General features: G+C 39.7%; 1 protein-coding gene across 4 annotated transcripts; it reads right to left on the bottom strand.

The window, feature by feature from the left end:
- Positions 1-863: 863 nt before the first annotated feature.
- Positions 864-27,235, bottom strand: RHOT1 (ras homolog family member T1). 4 transcript variants are annotated; one of them, XM_054645029.2, is made up of 21 exons: positions 27,053-27,233; positions 23,368-23,426; positions 21,453-21,534; positions 20,507-20,550; positions 19,685-19,738; positions 19,277-19,329; positions 18,597-18,705; positions 17,935-18,036; positions 16,452-16,550; positions 15,916-16,024; positions 15,245-15,365; positions 13,911-13,995; positions 13,392-13,537; positions 12,677-12,777; positions 12,339-12,469; positions 11,908-11,991; positions 11,052-11,171; positions 10,509-10,711; positions 9,018-9,140; positions 3,473-3,616; positions 864-2,020 (listed from the first exon to the last, which is right to left on the bottom strand). In XM_054645029.2, exons 1-21 carry the CDS (start codon positions 27,087-27,089, stop codon positions 1,903-1,905), a joined length of 2,124 nt encoding a protein of 707 aa, XP_054501004.1. In that variant the 5' UTR covers positions 27,090-27,233; the 3' UTR covers positions 864-1,902. The 4 variants fall into 4 exon arrangements, with proteins under 4 accessions (XP_054501004.1, XP_054501002.1, XP_054501003.1 ...); XM_054645027.2 differs by lacking the exon at positions 3,473-3,616; XM_054645028.2 differs by lacking the exons at positions 3,473-3,616; positions 9,018-9,140 and having other exon boundaries at positions 27,053-27,235.
- Positions 27,236-27,697: the final 462 nt, after the last annotated feature.

Genomic DNA, 27,697 nt, shown 5'->3' with positions numbered 1-27,697 from the left:
GACGAGGCCATTTCCCGCTCCCCCCGGGCCGGGCTGACGGGGCCGTTCTTTCCTCACGGGAGTCGCCGCTCCCCCCGGGCCGGGCTGACGGGGCCGTTTTCCGCTCCCCCCGGGCCGGGCTGACGGGGCCGTTCATTCCTCACGGGAACAGCCGCTCCCGCCGGGCCGGGCTGACGGGGCCGTTTCCCTCCCCCCCCGAGCCGGGCTGACGGGGCCGTTCTTTCCTCACGGGAGCCGCCGCTCCCCCCGGGCCGGGCTGACGGGGCCGTTCTTTCCTCACGGGAGCCGCCGCTCCCCCCGGGCCGGGCTGACGGGGCCGTTTTCCGCTCCCCCCGGGCCGGGCTGACGGGGCCGTTTCCCGCTCCCGCCGGTCCCAGCTCAGCGCGGCCCCGTGAGCTCGGCGGCAGCGCCCCCTGGCGGCCGGTCCCGGGCGGGCTGGGGTCCCTCGGGGGGATTCCCTCGGGAGCATCCCGGGACTCCCCACAGCTCCCCGGGAACGCCGCACTGCTGGAGCCTCTTTAATCAACACGAAAATATGAACCAATTCACTGCCCACAGCTTCCTACACACCACTGAACTACTTGGTCTTTTCTCCCAGTCTTTGTCCTTGACAGTAAATTCGAAGTTCATAGTTGACTATTTGCATTTCAGCTTCTAAGTATCATAGAAGGCACTTTGGTCTTCTGATATAAATCAGAACTAAACTTCTACAGGAGGCATGAGAAAAACTGCACTGCTGAGATATGTAACCTCCAACAAGTGAGGGCACCAGCAGCATCCATTTATGTAAAGGACAAAGTTTTGGTAAACTCCACCTTTCAGGGCACAGGAAGCTAAAGAATAAGAAGAAAAAGACAAACAGACACAGTACACAGTTATTTTATTGAAATACTTGAAAAGGCCAGCAATGGAAAAATAGGTTTGTCATGAGGAATTTAATGTTTGGTTTACTTGATCGTTAAAAAAGCTGTGTCTATAGATAATTCTAGACCATTACAGAATGCACTGTGATCCATGCAACTAATATACTACAGTAGAATAGGCACTGTGTACTATTGTAGTTTTCTCTTATACACAGCTTTCAATGAGTATGACTGACAGATGTGAGAAATTAAACTGCAACACTTTCCAAATTATAACCGTTTAGAACATACAAAATTTGCTTGTCTGATTCATGAGGGTTATAAAACACAACGTAGTGAAAAATGAAAACCAAGGGTTACACACAGTGTATGAAGTTGGTCTGGCAGTTTTCAAAGTTTTACCTTTTTCCTCTTAAAAGAGACCAGACTCTAAATATGTCACTGGTCATGTAAAATACAAAATCATAGGCCAGGACAGCAAAGGTGACTCTTTCCTGAAATACATGATTAGAGGGGCAAATTTGTTCATCAGTTAAAAATATGAACAAAAATCACAAATTCTGCCTGCTATAGCTTATAGTCCAAAAAGATGAAGTCACTTCAGATGAATGTGAAATAAATAAGCAATCCTTGAGGAAGTATGATCCTTGAGTTGAGTCTACTCTACTGAAAATGAATTTCACCTATACACTAGAATGTCACCATGGTGAACATCTAAGAACAGTATTTTGAATAGGTTTTTGGGAAGCAATGTCTTACTTGCTTTAATATGTACAGGTTATTTACAACGAATTCCCTTTTGGCCTTACAAGTTAAGCCATTTTAGCTGGCTGTTAAGATGCAATTCCTTTTTTCCACACATTATGCAATACTGTAATTGGAGCTATAATTTAAAATAATCTTAAGCATGAATTACAAATATTAATAAAGTAACTCTGCATATATAAATATTTCTAGCAGAATTTAAAGCATTCAGAATGTACATAAAAGTGGTTTTTTATTTATTTATTTGGTAGGGCCAGATGTGCTTCTTCTCAGATCATCGCTGCTTTAGTAGTGCTTTGTACATGGCAAAACCCAAAACTGCAAACACAGTAGCACCAAAACTTGCTCGGAGCCAGAACGTTGAGCTCTTGAGGTCCGCTTGTGTCACATGCCTGAAATTTAACACACATACAGAACCAGGTTAATTCCATGACAGGAACTCCAGACAGCTTGTGCTAAACTACTCTGCTTTTGGAAATTCATCACTACACTTGTCACAGGCAAACAGCTCACAATTCAGCCTTACAAGCACTTTACACTTATTTTGCTTTCCTTTAAGCTCAGGATTTGATCTGCAGCCCTGAGCACATCCGATCTCCCTGAAGTCAGAGCGCTCACACGGCTGAGGAGAAATGCAGGAGCAGATCATTACTCATGGATGTGGGGAGGGCAGGGTGTCTCCTTTGAGAGTACCAGCAAGCATTCAGGAAAGGAAAGCAAAAATAGCTACAAATAATTAGTAACTCATAGTGAGAACAACTCTGTCCAGCAAAATCCTTTTTTCTTTCTTTCTTTCTTTTCTAAATGTTGAGTTTAATATTTCTGCTTTTCCATTAAAAACTTCCCAGTCCTGTTGATTATCTACTTATTCTACCCCCAAAAAAGTTTACTGACAAGTAGCAAGTAATATCTTTCCAAAAGCTAGAATCAAACCATTTTAAAATCCCTTTCTTCCCAGTAGTCACAAGAACAGCAACAGTCATCCAACACCAAGCTGAAAGCTAAGAGAGAGTGCGAGTGAAACAAGCAGTGACGATGGCACCAACAGAAAAAGACAGTATGGAGTGACTGTATGACAGAAAAATCCACATCTCACATGACAGTGGAGACAGGCAATGACCCAACTCTCCCAAATATTGCAAGAAATCTGTGAACATGCTCAGTTAAGCAAGGCTGACCACCCTTAACAGCAGTCTGAAGTATGACAGCTTACCAGAAAGCAGGAGCTACCATTTAAAACAAGTTATCATAAATGCCATAATTCAAAGCACAGGAAGTTCCTAAACAATAGTAAAGTTGATTTTTTTTGTTTGTTTGCTTTAGAGATAGAACAGAACTTCACTAGCCTACATGTTTTAGCCTGTGTTAATCGCCATGGGTTACTCAGTGAAGCTGCAGGAGGGTTAAGTAAAGGAGCACAGAGATCCTAAGCACACACAGGAGTTCATAGAGTGAGAACTGCAGGGCTGTAGCTCACAAGCTGTTTAACAGAGCAGGAATTGCTACTTGCTATCAAAACACAAAAAACCAGTTTTGGATATGCTTTAGTAGACTTCTGCAGGAGCCGTAACAGCCAGATAGTTAATCAGAGTTCTGCCATACCACATGCTGAAGAACAGGCTCTTTGATGCACACACAGTTGCTCTTTAGTCTAAAAAATCCTGATCTTATTTAAGAACGCCTTGCTGGGTTATAGAACAGACCAAATCCAAGAATTCCTGCAAGCATTAGTTTTTCTACAGCTAGTTTTGACAAAGTCTCTGCAAACTGGATGTCAGGTGGCTTGCTGAGGGGAAGAAAGGGAAAAGGCAATGGCAAGGTCACCTGGGTTTGGCTGTTGTTACCTGTCTTCAAGCAAACGTGGACCAAGAGATGACTCCATGAAGATGGAATCTTCTACAGAGTGGACGGCGTGCACCTGCTGCATAATCCTGCTCTCCTCGTCTGCTAACAGCATGGCCCCCACCTCAGCTAGGGAGGCTCTTAACCTTTTCACACACATGCACAGTGCAGTTCATTGCATGACTCAACAACAGCAACCCTCTCAAACCAAAAAGCCCAGAGAATTTCTGATTTATAGCCACCTAGCCCCTGATTCTTGTGCAGTTGTTAAAAACTTAGTCTTGGGGAAAAGCAGAAACAAATCAAGTTTGTGCTTTTAATAAGCAAAGTAAAATGTATGATTTCATGTGGCTAAATGCCATTGCTTTAAGGACAAAGAAACCTGTTTATGAAACTGGATTTCTCTTCCCACTCCATCTCCACAGCCTCAACTTCCACGTGTCCCACAGGACACTGCAATACCTCTGCACCATACGCACATCAGCCATAAAAATGAGATCCCACTACTACTGAGAACTCAAAGACTGTATTTTATCACTCCAGTGGTAGTTTGGGGTCATTTCTTAGTAAAAGGCTGTGAAATCCTTTTCTTCAGATAGGTAATTATAAAACTAATCTGTGTATGTAACATGAATCACTTGTAGGTAACATGATTTTACTAGATTACATGACAAGCTCTGTTGGATAGTACACAGTGCCTGTCCTACTGCTGGATGAGTATTTGTGTAACTAACAAGTCTCCAGTTTAATTTGGTTAATTCAAATGCCCAACTATTTGTACAATTTAAAACCCCATCCCTTTAAATATGCAAATCAATGTTTAAATTGCAAATTAATGCTTAAATTGCAAATTAATGCTTTTGCATTGCCTCATAAATCACTATCTCTCACATCTAGATTTTCTGATTCCTATCTATAATTTGCCTTGTTTTGCACATGCCCATATTTAATAATATGCAAGAAACTTGCTGAGCATGCTTCATCCTTCTAAAAACAATTAATATGTTCTCAGCCATGATAAAATCCTCTTGTAATGTCTAAAGGGAGACTAAATTGGCTTTGATCCCTTTTCTAAGCCTAACAATAGCAGATTCTTTCATTTAAATAAGGAACTAATTCGAGACAGGGACTCGTCTTACAACCTCAAGGCAATCTACGCTGAATGTCTCAGCCTGAAAATCCAAATTTCAAAATGCTTACTGAAATTCAGAACATTATAGATGTCTAACTGCTTTACAACTTCATAAACATCCAATTTTTCTTCTTTCAATGTTCCTTATGCTGTCATAAAATCCATTTTTACAACTTTAATCTCTAATATTGTTTTAGCTGCCATTAAAGGAACAAAAAAAATCTGAGATAATAAAAAAGGATCAATATTTGTTTCTAATGCGGGTTCTTTGATACAAAGGTGGCTACAATGCACAAAACCCACTCTCAATACATACTGTAAAATTCTACCTTTTCAAAAAATAACATTCAAACTTAACTTCAGTCTAGTTGGGCTTATGATACTAATTTTCATCAGTGGTGGAAATTACTACTGCCTTGTTAGTAAGAGAGTAACCCTGAATTAGAAAAAATACTCTCTCCAAGGGTAACACATCTAAATAGATGTGCACTTTTACACAGAGTAGTAGTGAGGACTCCATAAATGAAGCTGCATTTTGAAACTCTTGCTTATTAAGAAGAATGATGTTTCAAACTTTCCAAACAGGCTGCTGTGTGTAATTAATCATACAATTAGTTCCACAAATCTATGAAAGTCTAGAAATTTTGCCTTTGGCACAAAATTCGGATTTTAATGCACATTTTGGAAAGAAAAAGGCATATTTTTATTGAACCTACTCTTAACAGTGAGTCAAGGACCTTGCCACTCGTTGACGAAGATCTCTGAAATCTGGACAGGTTTTTTTTCAGGAGACTTTAACAACTCACAGGAAGTTTGTCACATGCACTTGCTAAGAAGTTAACTGAGCATGCCTGCCACAGTACACACAGCAAACTGCTGAGTTACACACTGATGCTGACACTTTGCCCAAGGTCAGCAGCAGAATAATTCCCAGGTTTGGGAAGGTTTATCTTAAATACAGGACTTCAAAAACATTCCTATAGCAACTTCCAAAGCATTTTAAAAGCACAGTGCTGAGGCCAACAGGCTGCTCACATGGCTACTCACAGCAGAACTCAAAGCAAGATCATGCAGCAGCCTGCTCTGACAAAGGCTCTTAGCATTAAATATAAGCAACTGAATTCCAAAAGCATCACATAACCTGCACGAGCTGCTGCAGCTTCCCTTCAGGCACATATTTTCCTAGGTTGCAAACTAAGTCCAGCAGTTAGAATTTTCCCCCATGCATTAGTAATCTAAAATGTGAAAAGCTCCAAATGCATCTTATTATCCATAAAACCTAAAAATGGATGTGGAATGCCAATTCATTACACTCTGTTTAGAAAGAAATCAAGGGACACAGCTTTGGAAATTTCTATGTGGTCTGGGGCATCAAACAGCTTAGAGAAGGAGGAAAATAAATTAGCAATTTCTAATGCCCTAATGTGATTTTGGGGATGTCACTTAGCAATGCCCTAATTTGGGGGACATCTAAGTGTAGAGACAGATTTCTGCAATTAGATTTAAAGGCAATATGCAAGTTTTGAAAAAAAACCTGTGTACACTGCACATAGTGAAAGGCAAATTCTGGGTTATACTCTTAAAACTTCACCATTATTACAGGAAAACACAATAATAATTTATTGTCTTAACTTTAATTTCACAGAAGGAAGGTTGTCACAGAAACCAAAACCTTACTATTAATTCCTGAAACAACCAGGTTTCATATGGAAGTAGAATTTCACTTCATTCCATGGTGGTTTAAAAAATTTAAAGAAAAACATCCTCCAAGAAGTCTCCTTGATGAACACAATTCTCATGCATTAGGATCATCTTATTTTGAAATGAACTTAGCTGACAGAAAAATGCCACTACTGTACAAGCAAAAGGCAACATGGATGATTTGAAACCAAGGGAAAAAAAAAAGCCAAAAATCCAAGCTCATCATTAAAGAAAGGGTTAGAATGACTGCTTTTGGTAAAACAATGTAGTAAAAAGAGATTAGGTGCCAGCCAGCCAAATTCAAGTGAACACCTAAAGGAAAAAACAAATTACAACTATAAAAATATTACAGGATATTAGCAAGTCTCATACATGCATGTCCAGTGCTTTGAATGCTGTGCCTCCTTCCTCAAGGAACCAATAAATTGTGACCCTGGGCAGTTCAAACCAACACAGCAACCTCCAGGCTGAACCTGCCTTTGTGACAGCCTGCAAGCCTCAGGGGAACTCCTGAAATTTGTTCACAGAGAGAAGCTGAGGGGGGCATGAGCAGGTTTCTCAGTTGCACAGAGGCAATGTTCTTCCTTTAATTACTACAGTGGGAATATTCAAATGTGGTTTTTGTTGTGCCTTGGTAACAGTGTGTAGGGGTTACTTAGCAACAAAGGGCACAGGAAGGGGTCCCATGTGAAAAATTTCAGTTTACCTGAAAAGCTTCCACAGCCTAAGGGAATAGAAGGGGATCAGGAGGATTGAGTACTCACTAGAAACCTCCTTCCCCCATCAGTTATCTAACTTTTGCCCAACTAGCTGACTTAATGGTAAGCACTTGTGAAAGCAGAGTAAGAAAATTTATAGAAACTAACTGAATCAGAAAGTCCTTCTTGATCCAAATGCTTTCTCTAATTGCACATCATTGGATGTATGATTTTTATAAGACAAGAAATCCATCTCTACTCTCATATGCCTACAACTGGGAGCTATTTCCTCCTGTTTAGAGGTATCCCAGTTCTACCACATGTGCTGTTATGCAGCAGTTCATGTGTTGAATGGTAAATAACCTCAGCAAGGTGTTTGGTTAGGGACTTGGTGAGATGAAGTGAGCGTGCTGGAAACCTGGAACAAACTCTAGTGACTGAGAGACAAGGGGATTCTAGCAAATAATTCTTTCAGGAGGGAAGTGTCTGTGAGGAATTCTCCTCACCTTGAATTACAGACTTTTTAGGCAGTGGTGGATTCCTATGTTTGTTACAGACTCTCTAGTGATAAGGTGTGGAATGACAGCATCTCAAACCTCAATAAAATATTTCAGTACCCTGAGACCCTGACAGCACTTCAGAGGAATGAAGTTCAATGTCTAATGCAAGACTCAAAAAACCCCATAAAACAGAGAAACAAATCACAACAGCAAATGGAGCAACCCATACCAGTTCCAAAAAATGAAGATGGAAATTTCAGCCTCAGTAATGAAGAGCTGGGATTTTCTAGTAGTGACTGCTCAATGAAGTTTTAGAGTGACAATATGCAAAGAGATTGCTGTTTCAAGGTATTTCTGTCTATGGGATGAGTGCTGTAGAAGAGATGCAGCATGAAGAGCCTCACTCATTCAGTCTTTTCCTAAGCGAATGAGTTTTTCACCCTTCCCTGAATTCTCACTCTGTGGTTAACGCTTGTATCTTGGATTAAAGTGGTATTTGACAAGAAAAACGCTCAATCCTGTAGGTGGGTGTATTAGCAGACCTCCTACAAGTGTGTCATTTGCATTAATCTTACTTGGAGCAGCTACATCTGAAGCCTGTATGAAGTAGGAACATCCATGGACCAGCAGCATGTCAGGATACCTGAACCATGGCCTTCAAATAAACACATTTCCCATCTAAGCCTCCAAGAAGGCCATGGAGGGTGGAACCATTGCACTGCAACAATTGTTTGGTTTGAACTCCCATTTGCTGGGATGTGATGACAAGTGCTGAGGTGTTAGTAAATCCTGTGTATCCAAAACTGCCTGCAGGACAAGCTATAGCAGTGTTTTCAATGCTGAAAACCAGTTATCTCTCTTTACCAATTGTTTTTCCAAAAGTATCTGGAAATGCAAATGTTTAAGCACTTACCACTTACATTTGCATTTCATTCAGAGGGAATTGGATGTTTAAAGATCTGGATTATTTTTTAAGACAAAATGCCCACTCTTTGTGTAAACCAAGCATAACACACACACAGAGAAATTCTATGAACTCCCAAATATCAAATTAGCAATTATAAACATGTCATATATTACATGATGCTGCTGTTGTCAAGCTGTGCCTTTATGAAAATATCTGTGTAACTGGATCTAAAAGGCACTACCTCTAATCAATACTAAACAAACCTGTAATGTCTCAAGTGAGAAACATTACACAGATTTGCAGACACTACTTAATGACCATTAGCAGTTCCCTAAAAACACAGTCCTAATTCCTGCACATTATTTCTGCAATCACAAAGAGCCTGAATCAACAACCAATCAGCAATGTTTCACAAAAATGTCTAAACTAAGCTCAAAAGAACCTCCAAGTTAAACCAAGTTTGATAATTCTATAACAGTTATTAAAGTATTGGCCTATTTAGTGGATATGGAGTGAAAAATCTGCAGTATATAAGGTTACCAATTGGTATTCCAAAGACACCCTTTATTTTAAAAGCACACCTGGTACCTAGTAAATAAAGTTAAGGACCTGTTAAGAACTGCAGTGAAGAGTTTGTTCTTTACAGATTGCAGCAAGTCTGAGTTGAGGAAGTTCTGACAGATGCAAAATGTACACCTGTTGCAGGCGCACATACAGCGTAACCGGGCATGGCTGCGAAAACACACAGAAGGACAGGAGTTGAAATCTTGCTCATCAAATCAGGTGCACATTAGGACTGTGCCACAACCAAGAGAGAGATTTAGGAATAAAAGGTACATTTGAATGAGTAGGGAGAGGAGGAAAAAAAAATACACTGGGGAAGAAAGGGTACAACTACAGCTGTGCAGAATTTAAAGGTTAGAGGTTCTACATCTTGGATATTTGGCATCACCACCATATACAGATCTTAACAGCAAAGCACAGACATGAATGAAAATGTCTGATGAATTTATACAAGTTCCCATAAAAGGGAAGCATTTCAAGGCTTCTGAGTATGTCTGCACAGCAATAGATAACACCCCTTTTTCAAAGGAAAGGAAGCCACATTTTCTACCACTTCGAATGCACTCTTTACCGGGTGAGCATTGCCTCTGTTTTTCCCACCCTACCAAACACACATGCTTGAAAACTAAGGGAGAAGCAGGAATATTGATATGACAGACATTTGGTCAGTGCTACACTTTAGTGGTTTCCCAGTATTCCAGTGCTACAAAATGAACACAAGAGTAAAAAAAAAAAAACAACAAACCCAAAACCAAAACTAAAGCTTTACAGATGTAATTCAGTAAATTCAGTTTCAAATAATTAGAAATACCCTATTATTTTGGGTGAAAGTGACATTAGTTCTATTTATTTTAAAGCAAATGTCAGCTGTCATACTAGACTCCATCTGCTGTAATATTTATGTAGTTCATCACCATATTAAAAGCTTCACCCACCAAAAAAGAGATGCAAAGTGAGTTTAGCAACAGTGAGATGTGTAGTGAAGAAGAATCTGAGCTTAAGTATCTTGTACCCGAAGTCCAAAGACATTTATACAAAAATTCTATTAAAATTGTAATATTTATTAGATGAATGACCTGTAGCACATAGTAATAAACACCCTGAAAACAAAAAGTATTTTAAGCAGTGGACTGGGGGAACTGTTTGCACTAAGGGGCCACTGCAATCAGCTGTCGAGCTACCAACAAGGATTACAGTACAACTTGCTCTCAAAAATACCAAGATATGAAAACTTATATACTTTTTGTATTCCCAATATGGACCAAATAGAAAGAAGCCTGTTTGTTGGAATTTGCATCATGAGCTGCATGAACTAGGGTATTCTTCAACTTGGCAACAATATCTGAGACTGATTTCTGTGTTGGATCTATGCCTAGCTCCTCAATTTGAAATGGTTTCAAGATCCTACTGAGGCCAGTCGTGTCTCTCTGTTGCTAAAGCTCGGTGAGGCAGTTCCATCCTGTGGCTAACGATGGCATGCAGTGAGTGCTGCTGTGTGACCATGCACATGGAAAACAGAACAGCTCCAGTACTTACGGATACATTGCCATAGTTGTCAGTTTTACAAAGATATCCTTACTCGGCACATCAGCAGTATTACAAGTAAAGGCTTGGGGTGGAGGCATTTTGTGTTTTCTGCAGAATTCAGCAGGAGAAATACTATATTCCTGTCTAACTTCATGCAAGTCGGACTTGGCAGCTACCACTAAACATGGTATTCTGCTGTCCATGAAGTGCTGCTGCAAATTTAAAGAAAAAGAAGTGAAAGAAACAGTGTATGAAAAATTCAACCTGGAACAGGCTGTATTACACTGGTTGCAGCAGCATTAAGATATATTCATGCCACTGAAGTCAGGCATTTCTAGAAGCAGAGTAGTTTACATAGAAAAGCAGATGTTTGCTTTGTATGAGTAACAGGAGTGCACTGCTGCCAAGGCATTCTGATAAATAACCAGCATTTAGAAATAAAATGTCTTTTAAGCACTAGAACCAGTGTTTAGGTCAGGTAACTGATACTGAATATTTAGTCAAAGAGAAGAAATACAAATGTAGAGGTTTGTAAATATAAACTCTACAAACCTTAAAAATCCTGGCACAGTACTCAAAGGATTTTGGATTACTGACATCATATACCAGGCAGACAGCATCGCATATGGTCTCAGCATCAGTTAAAAAGTCTGAGTCACTGACATCGTGTAGCTGGAAAAAAAGATGGTTGCACAGGGAGGAAAGCTTGTTATTATGCAGTAAAAGGAATTTTGAAACTTGTCTCATAATTTTTATGGTTTGTTTTTATGTATCCTTCAAACTAATGGACTAATAGGCAGAATCAATGAAAAAGAACAGCAGGAATTTACCATACAGCCAGCATATGTGAGCTGTTAACATCACATCTGCAGGCAATCACCACCTCAACATAAAAAGTGATATTAACTTTAAAACAAAGGTTTTTAAGTACAGAAATGGGCATTCATCCTACAGAGGAAAACCACAGAGCAGGACTAGATCTCAGAAAACAAAGAAAGAGAGATCATATTATCATAAAGGAGAACTAGAATGGAACAAGCCTTAAAGAACTGATTTCTCCCACTGAATACTAATTTTAGCCATTCTAATCACTCTGTGTGACAGATACTGAATAGGTAGACTGACTTCTGATCATTTATCACACGTTATAATTTGATACCCTGCAGTGTAACCATAAATGGACTAGGTTTTGTACAACTCATGTCAACGTTTCAAAAATAACAGGTCTGACCAGGTTCGGCTAAATTATCAACAAAAAACCCCAGAAGTTACTTGGGACAGAAAATATTTGGGAGGAATCCACATTAAGAAAAGAGAATTAAAACTAGTTTGTTGTAGAAGGCTCTGAATAATTTGCAGAACTTTAACATTAACCAGTCTTAGGCAAACAAGAATGAGGCAGCCTTACCAGCAAGTATTTTTCTTGTCCATATACATAGACTGTATTAATGGCATAGTAAGATTTGTGTTCTGCACGTATTTGCCTCTGTCTCTGAAAAAGCAGAATTTCATGTTAGACCACAGCAACTTTTCCTTTTAAGTTAGATTTGAACAGCTGGTTTACTCCATTTAATGAATTAAAATTATAGTTATCTTTGGGGTTTTTGCAAGGAAATGCACAGCTATAATCTATGATGTACAAGTCATTATTGCATGCAATAGCCACTGCCAAAATAGAACAAAACCAAAAAAACCCAAACTCCTCCAAGTAATTCTGCATTTCCTTGAAGAACTCAGCAAACTGAGTAATAACCATTCAAGCTCTAAGATCAATCACTTCTGCTGTCTAATCTTAACTCAAGAGCATATATAGGTGAATAGAGGCAGTATGTTTCTTACTATTAGATTTCTTCCAAGAAGAGCTTGAAGAACTCCACTTTTCCCACAGCCTTTCATTCCAACAACGTTGCATCGGAAGACATTTCGCTGAGTCTGTTTTTTCTGGAGGTCTATCTTTTTATCTCTTGTCACTTTTGGAAAAACACAAATATTTTTCACAAGATATAAATGCATGTGAAAACATGAAAATGCACACAAAACAATCTTCCAAGAATATTAAAGGTTTCACTTGAGCAGAAAGTAAAAGAGAGTAAATGAAAATAGATGAACCATCAAACAATTTACTCTCTAGTATATTTCTAAATTTAAATTTCTGTGTTGTATCAAATTTTTATTACCTGTAATTGCTGATGCTTGAGATTCTTGCTCTGCAAGTATGGAGTACCCTAAATAACCCAGGTACTCCAGGCAACGCTGCACATCCAGGTATGTGGTTAGTCTGGCAGAGGGGACAAAAAGAATTTTCAATTGTCACCATCTGGGCTACCAATTCTTCACAGTACTGAAACAATCCTTATCTCCTATCTCCAGACTGACATGATAGAAACATTCCTGGCACTATGCAGTACTGAAGGACAAAAGTCTCTGAGAGTAAGGGGTGATAATCAGTCTTACTGGTCACCAGAACTCTACAAAGGCAGTACTTGCAGAGGCCTGTCAACCCACACTGTATTTTCTTATCTCCCCAAATAACATTTTTCTCATTTTCTGTATTTTAAATTGGGGGAAAAAAAAAACCTTATTATTGAGCACCGTTTTTCAAATCATCTCTAAGGGGTAGAACAACAGCAGTAACATTTCAACAGGGATCATAGGGATTTCCACATTTTGAAGAGACACTTCTTCATTGTTAGCAGTAAATACTGGCCAAACCCTGAACAGGTTATAACAACAGCCTGAAGATCAGGCCACTGGATGGATACAAAAACTTGACTGCTTGAATCAATTTTCAACTATAAAACTTCTACTCTTTCCAATAGTTTTTAAGAGGAATCTACAAACACATGATCATACCCAAAGTTCTCAACTAAAAATCTCCTGTATCACACTTACGTCCACTGCGAGAGAAACCCTTGGTACGTGATCCATCCTCTTTCATTTGTACAAACTGTGTTGTTCACATCAGGTCCCCATGGCATGTAAGGGAAGACTTTGAACAAGTCTTTCAATTCATCAGGAGATAAAGCACAATCTCTATCCTGAAACAAAATACAGTATCAGACATAATTGAATTAGTGCCTATTCTAAACTGGTATTTTCTTGCTGTACACTCGCAAGATTCAAGAAACCAAGCTTATTTCTTTTTAATCATTGTTCTTTCCTTGTTTTTTAATAAGATTAAATGTATAAGCTAATTAAAAACAATTTGGTACTACTGCTGTAACTGCCAACTCTCCTTGTAGACAATCGTAAGCTGCAGGTTAGTTCTGACTCTATAGGTTAACCTGAATAAAATGACATCATGATAAAAACACATTTTTCTTAGCAAAACTCCTGACAAACCCAGGCTTGTAAACATAAAGACACATACATACACACACACACACACACACACTCAAATTAAATGCTTACCAAATCATGTTTATCAAAAATACTTTGAAGAAACAAGTATGCATGATGATTTAGTTCTGTTGTGCAGTCAGGGGGAATTTTTAGGCTGTTCATAGAAAACAAAAACAGATACAAGAAGCATTAATTGTTTATGAAATACAGAATATTAAAACTCAAAACATATACTTTATGAATTATAACATTTAGTATCTGACTTGGCACTTAACTTTAATAATTTATCTTCACATAGATCAAAGCACATACTTTTTATTAGGAATTCTAAAATGATGAGTGAATGCCTTTATATGATATATAGCTCTACAGTAATCACATTTTTGTTGGTTTGCTTTGTTTTTGTACTTTGGGGTTTGGGTTTTAAAAAAAAAAAAAGATGCAATTACATTTTTTAATAGAAGCCACAGAATTGATCAATCTATTTTTAATTTCAGGATTTTCAATAGGTCTCAAATGCTATGAAAATATTGACAAGTCTTTTAGAATTTAATAATCATAATAATACAATTAATCACATACAATAATCAACTGCTCAAATTTATGTTCCAGTTTTATACTAAGAATCTCTTCTGCTGCCTTTCTTAGGGGAGGGGAGGGGGGAGGGGAGGGGGGAGGGGAGGGGAGGGGAGGGGAGGGGAGGGGAGGGGAGGGGAGGGGAGGGGAGGAGAGGAGAGGAGAGGAGAGGAGAGGAGAGGAGAGGAGAGGAGAGGAGAGGAGAGGAGAGGAGAGGAGAGGAGAGGAGAGGAGAGGAGAGGAGAGGAGAGGAGAGGAGAGGAGAGGAGAGGAGAGGAGAGGAGAGGAGAGGAGAGGAGAGGAGAGGAGAGGAGAGGAGAGGAGAGGAGAGGAGAGGAGAGGAGAGGAGAGGAGAGGAGAGGAGAGGAGAGGAGAGGAGAGGAGAGGAGAGGAGAGGAGAGGAGAGGAGAGGAGAGGAGAGGAGAGGAGAGGAGAGGAGAGGAGAGGAGAGGAGAGGAGAGGAGAGGAGAGGAGAGGAGAGGAGAGGAGAGGAGAGGAGAGGAGAGGAGAGGAGAGGAGAGGAGAGGAGAGGAGAGGAGAGGAGAGGAGAGGAGAGGAGAGGAGAGGAGAGGAGAGGAGAGGAGAGGAGAGGAGAGGAGAGGAGAGGAGAGGATGATTTGGCACAAGGGAGAGGATGATTTGGCACAAGGCAGTTCCTCCTTGGTGCTCAGCCACATGAAGGTTTTGGCTGGGTGGTCATGAAGCAAGGGAGGTACTTGATGTAACAATGTGTTAAATAAACACAGTGCTGGAATAGCCCTCTCCTCCTGCCCGAGCAGGAGCAGCAGAGCCTGACCTGAAGCTCAGGAGGCTGAAGTGGTACCTACGGAGGGAACAGGTACTCTGGTGTGAGCTCCAAGTCATCGTCGTAGCCAAAGCGACGCAAAACAGTCCAGGTTGTCTCGTGCCTTCCTCGCTGAATGAAAAGTGTGTGTAGAAAAAGAAAACCTAAAAATCAAAAATGGTGAAATCTTAAGGCTCTGAAGTGCTCTACCTGTGACAAGTGTTTTCAATAGAATCAGTATCAGATACTCAAAATACACATTACAATTTTAAACCTCCTGGGTGATAGTACAGCATTATCTACAAGACTGAACATTCAGAAATCATGGTATTTGTAAAAGTATTCTCCAAGGAACCGTTTCCTTCAAATAATCCCTTGGTCTTCTGTTGTTTGCTTTTTCCAGTACCAGCATTTTAGAGCTGTATGAAGATAAACCCAGTATTTTCAATAGTTTAAACCAGAAAGCTTTAGCCTGGAGGAGCCTTGGAGGGCAGTTTGATGGAAGACTGCTTTGAGTTTTCTGGTATCAAAATAACTGGATAAGATTTTGTTTGGCACTTCCCAGGGCTTAAAGAACACCAAGACATCACTGTTTAGCAAGCTCAGCTCTAGCAGTCTGAAAATCAAGACAGAGATCATATTCCAAAAGACCACCTTTTTCACATAAGAGTGATTATCAATTGTATAATCTTTTAAGAATTAAATAAGACTCACCTTTTAATGTCAATCCATTATCTGCAACTCCATCACTTAGGTTTTTCCTGACTACATTCTTTACGTCTTCCAAAGCTTGAGGTGCCAGTGGTGTATTAAAACAAATTCTCTAACACAAAACCCAAAAAAAACCATGTTAGTACCACTGGCTACTGAGCTGGACAAACAGTATGTCCTGTATGAAATACAGCCTTAAAAATTCTGATAAGCTGGTTAAAGACAACAACACAATCTCTTAGTGGAAATAAAGGTATAAAAACTGCATTTTATTTTTAAGTACATTAATAGATTTTTTAAATTTTGGTCTTGAACTCAAATTTGAACAATGGTTAGAAATAAAAATAATTTCATTTCTGTTTGTACAAATCCATTCTTCTATGCTGCACTTGAGACCTAGTATTTAGGCCTGATTCCCTTACAGCTCACACTTTATTATTTATTCAATAACCAATCATTTGTTTTCTAGAATTATATAGCATATATATAGCATTACATAGCACCTTTAAGCATGGTGGAAAGATAAGCAAAAGAGGTACCTGAAAGAAGTTGAGCTCTGCATCATTGAGAGTACCATCATTATCTTGATCAGAAATCCTAAAAATGCGAGTCAGTGCTTTAATGCAGGCAGGTTTCATCTAAGGAATAAAAGGAAGTTCAGTATCTTTCTAGGCTTGAATATAGAAAGATTACACTGAATGACACCAGGCAGCTCAATCACATGGAAACACACACTAGTCTTCATTTACAGTTTCAGAACAGAGACATTCATTCACATGTACACAAAAGTAAAAAGCAAGAGGAAATAAAAAATTGATTTAGCAAATTTATATCCATAAATTTAAAACAATTATTCCACATTAAATGTTTTTCTATTCCATTATTAGAAAAATCTCAAGCTCTTCACAAGCTGAAGGTGGCACTACTGTTATTAAAAAAAATAAAACTCAGTTCTCTAAATTCAGTCTTATTGCTATAGAAAACTTTGAGAAACAACTAAATAAATTGTTGGTTTTTTTTTTTCCCCAAAACATTTTCTGGTGGGGAAAAAAAAAATCACCTTAAAGTCCCAGTGCTTTGCAAAACTAAATAGGTCTAGAACTACAGCCAGCTCACTTCAAACATCAAATACTGAAAACCTTCACAGGGCTCATTCATCTAAGGCAAAGCATCGAGCATATGGACTATCTCTAGGACAAAAGAACTGCTAGGATACCTTCCAAGTGAAGGACAACCCACACTGGCAATGCTCTCCCAACAACTACCGTGATGATGGACTCTTCTCTTCACAGAGGTCACACAGATTGCATAGACATTGGTTTTGGAAAACCAAAAAGATTTCAGCACAACAACTTTATCACAACATTACTAACTCATATAGATGATTCTGATGGGAGAAATCAAAACAGGGTTATTCTCTGATTCTCTACTTAACAAAGTATTTACAGCTGAAGCAACTTTCCTACTTCCCAATACTAAATGGATACAATTGGAGATTCTATTTGTACTTGACCAGAAAATTTAAAAAAATAAAATACTCCTTCATAATATCCTCAGCTAACCTAAAAACCACACTCATCACTTGTTTCTCATCCCTTTTGCCAAAGTTTCCCAAGATTCTCAGAAAAAAAGAATTCTCTTAGATCAGGCCAAGTCTAGAGTGTTTTCCCTGAAATAAATGGAGTTCCTGTGAAATGCACATCTAAAGGAGAACTGAATTGAAGACATAATTTGGGTCACATTACATTTGGCTCAAAGCCATGAGCAAAGCTTCTCATGTTACCCAGCAGTTCACACAAGCAACAAAAAACTGTCCTCGCTGCTTTGAAGGAAGAGGAAAGACAGGTCAGGTTCATACATCACAGAACAGCCCCAGTGGTTCTGGGATGCAATGCCTGACATGTGGGGTGGGGTGCTGGTAACAGAACACACTGAGAGATGCAAAATCCACTGAAAAGGAACAAACAGGAAAGTGATTCACTCCCCCCAAATTATTTGCTCTGAGAATCTATGGATAAATACCTCTTTCTCCTCTGGGCAATAAAGAGGACCTGTAGGATGTAGAACAGCTTTCTGTGCATAATAAAATAGCTCAGATATATTCTTCAAGTTTTTGGCTGAACACTGAAAGAGAAATCCTCACATTGATGAGCTAGTTTCTTGACTATTTGGCGATTTCTTCTGAAATTTAAGTAAGCATCAAATTTTTAAAGACTTAATCCCCTCCTGTCGGTACAGGGCTGGTTTGGAAAAAAGACCAGCCCCTGTACCTGCTCAATTAAGTAACAAATGAGGTTTCACTACAATCTGTTGTCATACCAAGAACAGAAATCAAAAAGCAGTATCTGCTTTGGAAAAAAAAAAAAAAAAAGAGACATATCCACACATTAAATCAATTCTGAATTCTTTGCAGACATCTGTCTGGCTTAATATTAAATAGAAAACCCTTGTTAAAGAGAAGTATGTGAGGAGGCTCTAAATATTAGAATTTGACAGTAACATTTGATTATACAACCATGTAATCTTCCCTAAAGAAAGTTAACATAAAAACTCACTATTACAATTACTCATGTTTGAAATATTTAGTTTGAAAAAAAAAAAACAACATAATCCCTTTTTCTACTATAAAGTTACCAAGAATGTATTCTCTGTTACTTTCTTTAACTCCAGAAAGTCTTGCATACCTCTACACAAGTTTCTATTTCTGTATATTGATTCATAATGGGAAGGATAGTTTCCATACTGCTGTACTCCACTAGATCAGACTTGTTTCCAACTAATATAAGAGGCAGCCTAAAAACAAAAGAATATTAAGAGCTTTATAGACAGATGGACAAAAATATGTTTCTTTATAGACAGATGGACAAAAATATGTTTCTTTAGCATTTTATGTCCCACCAGAAAACAGTGTAATATTTTCATGATGTAATTAAATGCCACTGGAGGCAATGGGCAAAACTAAATGGCAGCAGTTCAAATAAAGTGTTTTGATATACACTTAGACAGAAATGTACTTCTTGTTGATTCTATAAAACCCACACATTTACATACAATGGTAACTAATCCCATTGTTATTACCCAAACCAGCAGCAGCAGAAAAGCTATACAGACCCTAGAGCCAAAGCCAGTTATACCATAGCAAATATAAACACACCTGGTAAAAGCTGCCCATGAAATTCAAAGTAAATAACATTGCTGGCACATGTACCAGACCTACATACTTCAGATCTCTTGCTTCTTGGACTTCTTATATAAACTTTAAGTTTAGCATTTGATTGTCTTAAACAATTAACATCCTCAACACTGTTCATTGACACCCATCGATGTGCAGCCTAATTCACACTTCTCAGCTTTACTTAAGCACCTGCTATCTTTGTCTGTCCTTTCATTGATGAGAGGAATCCATCGACTCGTTACCTACAGTGGGATTAAAAACAGACATGAAAAATACATATTCAAATTAAGTGTGACTGAACTGTGCACAAGTTTCACTACAACTGCTACTGCTTCTTTCCCAAAAAGGCACATACTGACCCACAAAGAAGAAAACAAAAACTGGAGCTGATTAATGAGCAACTTTCTCAGATTAGTGAAATTACTAAAAACTCATATGTGAAAATGGAGCAGAAGCAAACCCACATCTGTTCATTCTCTTAAAAACTGATCTCAAACTCCATCTCAGGCATTTCAAATGTCTAATCCAGATTTCAGCTTGACATCAGTTAACAGTGCACAAGTTACATCTCAACAATGGGATAAAATGTTACTGTACCTTATCAATAGAATTCTTGTTGTTAACAGCATAGACTATACAAATCACATTTGCCTGAAATGAAGAGAAAGGAAAGGCATGGAATTCCACTGCTCAGAACCCCTGAGCAACACAGATAATTAAAGACCATACATAACAACATCAGAGTAAACTCACTAGAGAACTCTGTTCCAGGCTTGTTTAAGCTACCTGGAGCCTGATCAACAAGATTAAAACAAAGAACTTATATGGTGAGAAGTGTCAAAAAGCCTTTCTTGCAGTGTGACAGTCACAGCTTGTGCCTGCAGAGACCTGTGCCACCAGGAAATCCAAACTGAGGAGTCATAATGTGCAGCCTCCACTGAAGCACCAAACTAAATGCCAGAAATGGAACACAACACCATGACAGACTGTGCAGAAAATGTGCAAAGGTGCACAGAAAGAACTGAAAATAGGAATCAGAAGGGATGACAAAGTCACCAAGAAGCCTGTGCTATTCATAAATGCATTAGTACCATGTGACAGAAAGCAGCAAAATGGATCTTTACAGGATAGAATTATTTATACAAAACTGGCTTGCTGATTAAAGGATATTTAGGTTCTGTCCTTTAACTTGGAAGGACAAAGCTTAAGCTCAATTCACCAACACAGTGCCAGCACCTACTTTCTTTAAGATTTCTTAGAGATACCTTTCTATAGCACAAGTCACCAAACAAAACAGAAAATGCCAAGCGAGAAACGTTTTTTTCTTCAATTCAAACTGAAGCCCATCTAATGCAGAGAACTTCAAAGGAAAAGACTTTTTCCAAAACCAGTTTCTAGCAAACACTAAAATACACTTACCTGTGATATTTCATGATAAAGCTGCTCGTCACTTTGCTCTGCTTCTGCATTTGATAGAAGTTACTCGTTAATACTAAAATTTTTGCAAACAAAATTAAAAAAACACTTCTGAAACTTAACTTGAGTATTTCAGAATGCTCATGAGGCAGCTTTGTCAAAGCCTTGTTATTTAAACTTCTTTTTATAAAATACTCTAATGACTGCTCCTTCCAAAATAATTAAATTGGTCCATTAATTTGTAAGACAGAAACAGTCACACAATTTTTACAGCTATTTTGAAGAGGAATAATTACATTTGCAGAGAGGTTCTCTTTGGAACAAGTCATAGTTTGCATCCTTCTACATTTCTCAACAGCTTCTTCCGTCTATAATGTAAACTTTTACATCAGAATATGCCATATGTTCCTTTTATTAAAGTGGTGATGATTTTTATAGTGATACCAACCTTTTGTTAACTGAATCTATGAAAAATCCGTTCAACAGAAAGAAAAAAATCACTCCACATAAATTTAAGATCAAGTCCAACAATAAAAATGGTTTCTTTTCCCAGGTGATTAAACACATCAGAGATCTTTGCTCAGCAGTGATGGGAGAGAGAAGACAGGAAGGTACCTGCTAACATGGCCTAACTCTGGGCTTGCACTGTAAATGGCAGAAGGGTTTCTGCAGCTGTGCAACACTTGCACAGATTTATGATGGCACATGAACCCTCACAGTGAATCTATTTATCTATTCAGTAATAAGATTAAAATACAAGAAAAAAAATACAAAAGAGTAAACTAACCCAAAATCATGAGGTGTCCTAACTTAGAAATTCAGAAAGTTTCTACTTTACTCCAGGCTTCTCCCACCTGTAGCTCTGGTCCCAGACCTGCCTGCCTGTGACAGGGGCTGTTGAGACAAACAATTCCACAGCACATCAGTGAGGGCACTGAGCAGTCCCTACCTGAATAATCCACTATGTGGGTTGGCACTCTTTCAGGAGTGACATCAGCTGGAATGGTGATTTCTTCAGCTCGGGGTGGAACCTGGGGTTGAAAGGACACCAAGAAAGAACCTTTCAAGATAATCCAGATGGTGAAAAAAGCCATTCACTATAATACAACTGCCATTTGGTCAGCTTTAAACAGTGCAACTACTATTAGTTGTTCAGGTATTTGAGTACTTTTGGGTTTCATTTGTTTGGTTTTCTTTTTTTAGAAGTACTGAAAGTCACTGCTACCTTCTCATTTTCTACCTGGCTAGTTACTGCACACAGAACTTGCTGCATGCTTTGCAGAAAAGCAGTGGTTAAGGATACATTCAATGAATACTTCTACAAAACTCAAGCCCACTCTATTCAACACCTAAACAAGCATGACAGACAAAATACAAATCTCAATTTTTACACAATTGTAACCTGACAACATCCCTGCTTCTGACAGTGCTAAGCATTAAATCCAGAAAATCCTGCAAAGCAAAACATGATGCTAGAAAAAGCTAATTCTGAAAAATGCTGTAAACTCTGATAGCCCTTTTTTCCAAAGAACACTAATCCATATTTGGGAACAATCAATTTAAACCTAATTTTAATGAAAACCTCCTGCATATCTATTTATTGCCTTTCACCTGTTGACACTGAACTCTCATGATACTTTGAGTAAAACAAGGGAAAAAGAAAAGTCAATCACCACAAGAATGTCTCTTTGTAAAGCTTCAGGCTCTGCTCAGATCTCCCTCCAGAGTGATTACTGATAACACCCTACATTAAAGACTATTTCCAAGCCTGAAGTGCCTGTTAGACCCCATAATGTTGCTCTGATCTGCCTGACTAGCCTGAGGAACTGGGCAGGTCTCTTTCAGCAGCTTTTATAGGATGCAGTATTTTTACAAAAGTTTTTTCTGTAATTTCAGGAAGATCTCGTGTTATACATAAATTATGTTTTTTCTCTACACACAAATTTAATTGAATATTCTAGGTTATACTGCAGGAAGAACTGAGAAGTGAACAGGGGACTACAACTCACTAAGTACAATAAGAAACAACTTGCCAAAGGAACTGGATCTCCTTTTTAACTGCAAGGTTAGGAACTAAATTCAAATATGTTAACAAAATTCAGTTATGTTTGCAATCCAGTCTTGACTCCTGAACTGTGGTAAGCTACTGATCTGCATTAAACTCCAAGCAGAGTAGATTCAAAGAGCAGCACATGATGTCTATTTTAAGACCTGTGATCAGAAGAAATAAACATTCATGTTTATATGTAAAAAGCTTAACTATTTGCAGCAGCTGTGGCTCTTTTTATGCTACAAAGAAAACTATGTGCTGCTTTTCAAAGGAATAATATGTAGAAGTAGCTTTTTCTGCAGGTACTTCAAGAGTCAATAAAACATTCTTCAAAGACAGAAGTAAAGGCAATGTCTTGCTTAGTCACAAAAAATGGCACAGTTATAGAATGTGACTTCTAATTCCTCATTCTCTATCATTTTGCATTCTAATTGCTCTTTAAATGTGCAACACCCCCCCCAAAATAATGGATGGTCTTGTCTCTTTCAGCACCTTCCCATTTATGTGTCTCTCATATTGAAATATGCTGACAGTCTGGACCAATTACAGCTCCTTAAAAAACCTACCATTCATCACATATAAAACAATTTGTTTAATTAACAATGTGAAAAATAAGGAAGGAACTTAGATAAAACTTAAATTTCATGTCTTCATGCAGAGATAGATTTAAACTAACCTACATCACTCTTCCTGAAGTCATCTTTGCCATTTTAAACATGATTTTGTTTTTAAACATTACTTGAGAGCAGAGTCTATTAACTTAGTATATGACAGGACAGAAATAAAACTTAGAAAACAAATAAAAGTGCTCTACCTCTTCTGGGAATTCCTCACTGACAAGGGACATAATTAGTGATGTCTTCCCAACTCTGGCTGCAAAAGCATTAAAAACAGATATTAGATATTTTGTTTTGTTACACTTAACATTGCACCCCATCTTAAAATGGGAAGATTTTAAAAACATTTTCCAATTCACCACATTAAAGTCTTTTAAGCTATTGTTTAATCATATTAAATATGGACAATCATATTAAATATGGACAACAGCAATTTTCTCATCATTCTTTTATTGCAAAAACTTGGGCTCCATCTCCCACTTCCGTATTTGCTCCAGCAGGGAAGTGAATTCTGCTCTGCTTTACACAGAAAAACTGCCAGGTTTTAACCTTAACACAGAACACTTAAACAAACAAATAATCAAAACAAACTAGAAATGCTTTAATACAACTTCAGAAATACAAAGAATGCAGTCAGAAAAGCATGCAGAAATTAACTGTTTTTATAGAATTCTTGAGATGATAATTGCACTTTAGTCCTAAAATCCCAAGGATGAGAGCTGGACAAGAGGACAGGAACCAAGTCTGCAGTACCTTGACAACTTTAAAAGTGTAAGAGCTTAATCCCTTTGATACCAATGAGCTGTCCCCCACTAAAAGTGAAAAATACCCCAAACCACCAACCCTTCTAAAGTCACAGCTTTCTCAGTCCAAGAGGATCATCTCAACTTCAGTACCCAACACCATTCAGTCAAATAAATTACTTTGTTTACCTGCAAAGTTCAGACTTCTGCTATCACAACTTGGTTGCTTTTTTTGACCAGCTCTAATGTGACCATTTAAAACCAAGAGTTGGTAACTTCTCTCCAGGTTCCACTCTCTCTAAATCTCCTGATCTATGAATTTTCTGGCCCTCTAGAAGCCCTGTAGGACTATTACTGCTTTATTTAGTTTTGAGACATTTCTTAAAAACCAAAATGTTCATATTCAAATACCCTCTGGGACTGTCTATTTCCAACACCTCTCAATTCAAGCAAAACTCATTTCAGCCTGGATGCAGCAGCCCCCTGCCAGCAGGAATGTGCAACCAGCCAAGGCTCTGCTCCCCAGCACTCAGAGCCTGTGTCACTGCTCCCACTGAAACCCACAGAAAATGGCACCAGGGGACAGAAGGTGTGCAGCTGATATCACTGCATTTCTCTGTTTAACTCTATTGAATTCTGAATGTGGAAGATGAAGAGGTGTGATTTGTACCACTGGCTGATTTTGTGCAGGAATTGGTGTTACTGAACTGATGATCCAGTCAGAGTACACTCATCTTATCTAGGCCTATTTTTGGTACAGTAACATGTTCTCTGACATCCAGAAATAAAACCTTCTCTTTAACTGACCATGAGGAAGAGTAGTTGTAAAAGAATTATGAAAAGCAAAGAGAAGCTGTTCTAAGGAGGAAGATTCCTGTTTTCCTTACAGAGAACAGCTGCACACTTTTCCCCAGTGGTACTCCCTGCAGAGCAGCAGTTGCAGGTTTCCCAACAGCAGTGCAGTTGTGCTTCCATCAAAGATACTCCAAGGAGATAAAATCCTAACTTAAACTGCCAGGCATCCTCCTGCAACTCCACCTTAATTTCCATCCTGACAGAATCAAAAGAGCTTCAAAAGCTCTCCTACTTCCACAGGGAAAAGAGATGAGTACTTTCCTTATAGGTAAGTAAAGTTACTAATTAGTGAAAAGAGTGATGTGTGTTTTGCACCTGACCAAGACAGTTCTAACTTCAAATAGTGGCAAAACAGGTTTTGCAGATGTAGAAACCCAACTTCTCATGACTGAAAATAGATTATGTATTGCTGGTGAGTAAATGTTCAGTATTTAGAAGCTCTTGATACACTTTCTAGTATCCTAGGTTTTATGAAAATCCATAGGTTCTGGTGTAGAGATCTGGGTTATTTTGTTCAAATCTAGGTCAACCCTCTGCCTTTTCCAATCTGTTCAGAGTCTTAGAAATAACAGCCTAAACAGTATCAGCTGACTGGGATGAAGGAAAGCAGCACAGCACTTTATGATAATTAATTTGTCCTTTTCCTCACATATAAGTCTTTTACATCATGCTGCATAACATGCTGGACATATTCTGAAAATTACTGGCTATTAAAAATTGATGTTTGCACCCAGCATATGAGGACTAAACCAACTTAAATCTAAACTGTGGACCACTGGGAATGGAAAAGGCTGAGTTTTGGAATAGGCTTACAATAAAGAGTTCTTGGCATATTTCAGATTCTGAACCTGTTCTGCTGTTACCATTAAAAAGTGTTATATGGTCTGGACTAACTTGTGGTTTCAGACTAATAAATACACATGAGACACATACACAGAGCAGGACTGGCACTGTAACTGACAAGTTTCACCAATTTGTAAAACACATTTGTCCCTCCTCCTCACTAGAGTCAAACAGAAGGGTAACATAGCAATGCTCACAATCTCTGATGTGTGCCATGTAGTACACACTGCTGCATTTAAGAAACCTGTGTCTTTAAAATTCCCTTTGGACACACTGTGACCCTTGCTGCCAAACAAAGTACCTGTTACACCTGTGCTGAAACCACTGCACACAGCCAGCCCAAAACACAGCCTTGCCAAAGACAATGAGGTAAATCAGGCATGTATTCTAAAGAGGAATTAAACTGTGCATTCAAAGGCATCAATTCCCAAACACAGTCATGCAAAACTAACCAAATACAATCTTAATGAGTTAGCTCTTTCTGCACAGTGACAGCTCCCTCAAGACTCCTCCCTGTAAGTTACAGAGAGCCTTTCTATGCAGTACAGACAGAGCCAACCTGCACTATGAAACAACAGCAAAAACTGCACTATAAATATATATGGGGCATTCAGTCCTCAGGAAAGCTTTGTTAGCAGTACCACATTCTTAGTATAACTAGGTAATTTTACTAATAACCCTTGGTAATTACTCTGTATTCTTTCCCCTCGAGGAACTTAAGCTCTCTTTGCAAACTAACAGAACCTCCTCTCTGCTATGTATACCGATGAGAAGCTGAGCCTCTGTGAGCCTTGTCAATTATTAGGGTACCTAAGCGTGAACTTCAGGACACAATTTTAAGAAGACATAAAAGAATCCAGACCCACAGTACCTCTGGCATGCACCTTCGTGTGCGCTGTTTATCCAAGGTCACACAGAAAGTTAAAAGCAAAAAAAGGGATACGGACTCTCTGGCCCTGTCCTGGCCACAAACCCACAACAGCCGACCTAGAACCACTGGGAGCACATCAGGCCACTGATTGCCAAAGTCAGTAAATGGGAAACGTGCAAGTGTGATTTTCACATGGGCAAAAAAGAAAAATGAAAAAAAAAAAAAAAACCAAAAAACAAGAAAGAAAGAAATAAAGAAAAAGAAAAGCAAATGTTTAAATCGGCCGTGGCCAAACACCAGGCAAGAATTTCACCTCGGTGTCATCTCCAGGGACGTCCAAGCTGTACAATTCCACCAAGGGCCGGCCGTGCTGGTGCCCGAAGCAGGAGCCGCGGGGCTCCAGGCCGCGCTCCGAGCGGTCACGGCGGGCCCGCCCCGACCCCTGCCCGCCCCGCCGGGCCGCCTCTGCCCCGGGCTCCCCGCCCGGGCCGGGCTGAGCCCCGCAGCACCGGGGCGGTGTGACAGCCGGCGGCCCCCATCCTTCCCCGGCCCTCCTGCCTCGGCACTCACGTTCTCCCACCAGCAGGATCCGCACGTCCTTCTTCATGGCCGCGCTCGCTGCCCCCGGCCCGGGGCCGCTCACATCGGGCGGGGCGGCGGCGGCGGCGCCGCTGCGGCCTGGGCTGCCCGGGCTCCCGTCACGGAACGCGGCGGGCGCGCTACGGCGGCTCGCGAGGGACCTGCCGCGAGCGGCGGCTGCGCGGCAGCTGCGCGGGGCGGCGGCCGCCCCTGAGGGCGCGGGCGGGAGGCGGCGGCTCCCCCGGACCGGCCGCGACCGCAGCGAGCGCTGAGGGACGGCCCGGGGCACCCGGAGCACACCGGGATCACAGGATCAGTGAGGGTGCAAAAGATCTCCGAGATCATCCCGTCCAACCTATGGCCAACACCACCGTGTCACCCAGCCCGCGGCACCGAGATCCAAGCCCAGTCCTTCCCTACACCGCTAGGGAGGGTGGATCCAACCCGGGCAGCCCGTCCCAAAGTTTAATCACCTACTCAGGAAATTCTTCCCAATGTTCAAATAGTGACACAGAGGGTTCCCATCTGCACTGTGTACTGTTAGGTGTGGTGTTGCTGTGATCCAAACCACAACAAATTGCTGTCCCTGGGCACTACGGTGCAACTGGTATGTGGGAAATTAGGGATGTCCAGCGC

Source organism: Agelaius phoeniceus, chromosome 19, assembly GCF_051311805.1.
Source record: "Agelaius phoeniceus isolate bAgePho1 chromosome 19, bAgePho1.hap1, whole genome shotgun sequence".
Lineage (NCBI taxonomy): Eukaryota > Metazoa > Chordata > Aves > Passeriformes > Icteridae > Agelaius > Agelaius phoeniceus.
Note: the sequence above shows the minus strand (reverse complement) of the source record. Positions and strands in the feature narration are given on the sequence as shown.

Coding starts and splice junctions, on each gene's coding strand:
- RHOT1 (XM_054645029.2), bottom strand. CDS start 27,089: ATGAAGAAGGACGTGCGGATCCTGCTGGTGGGAGAAC. Junction 18,706..19,276: donor AGGACAGACAAAGATAGCAG/GTGCTTAAGTAA, acceptor TTTTGTTTTTAG/GCTGCCTCTTATATTAGTTG. Junction 16,025..16,451: donor CAGAGCTCAACTTCTTTCAG/GTACCTCTTTTG, acceptor GTTTTGTGTTAG/AGAATTTGTTTTAATACACC.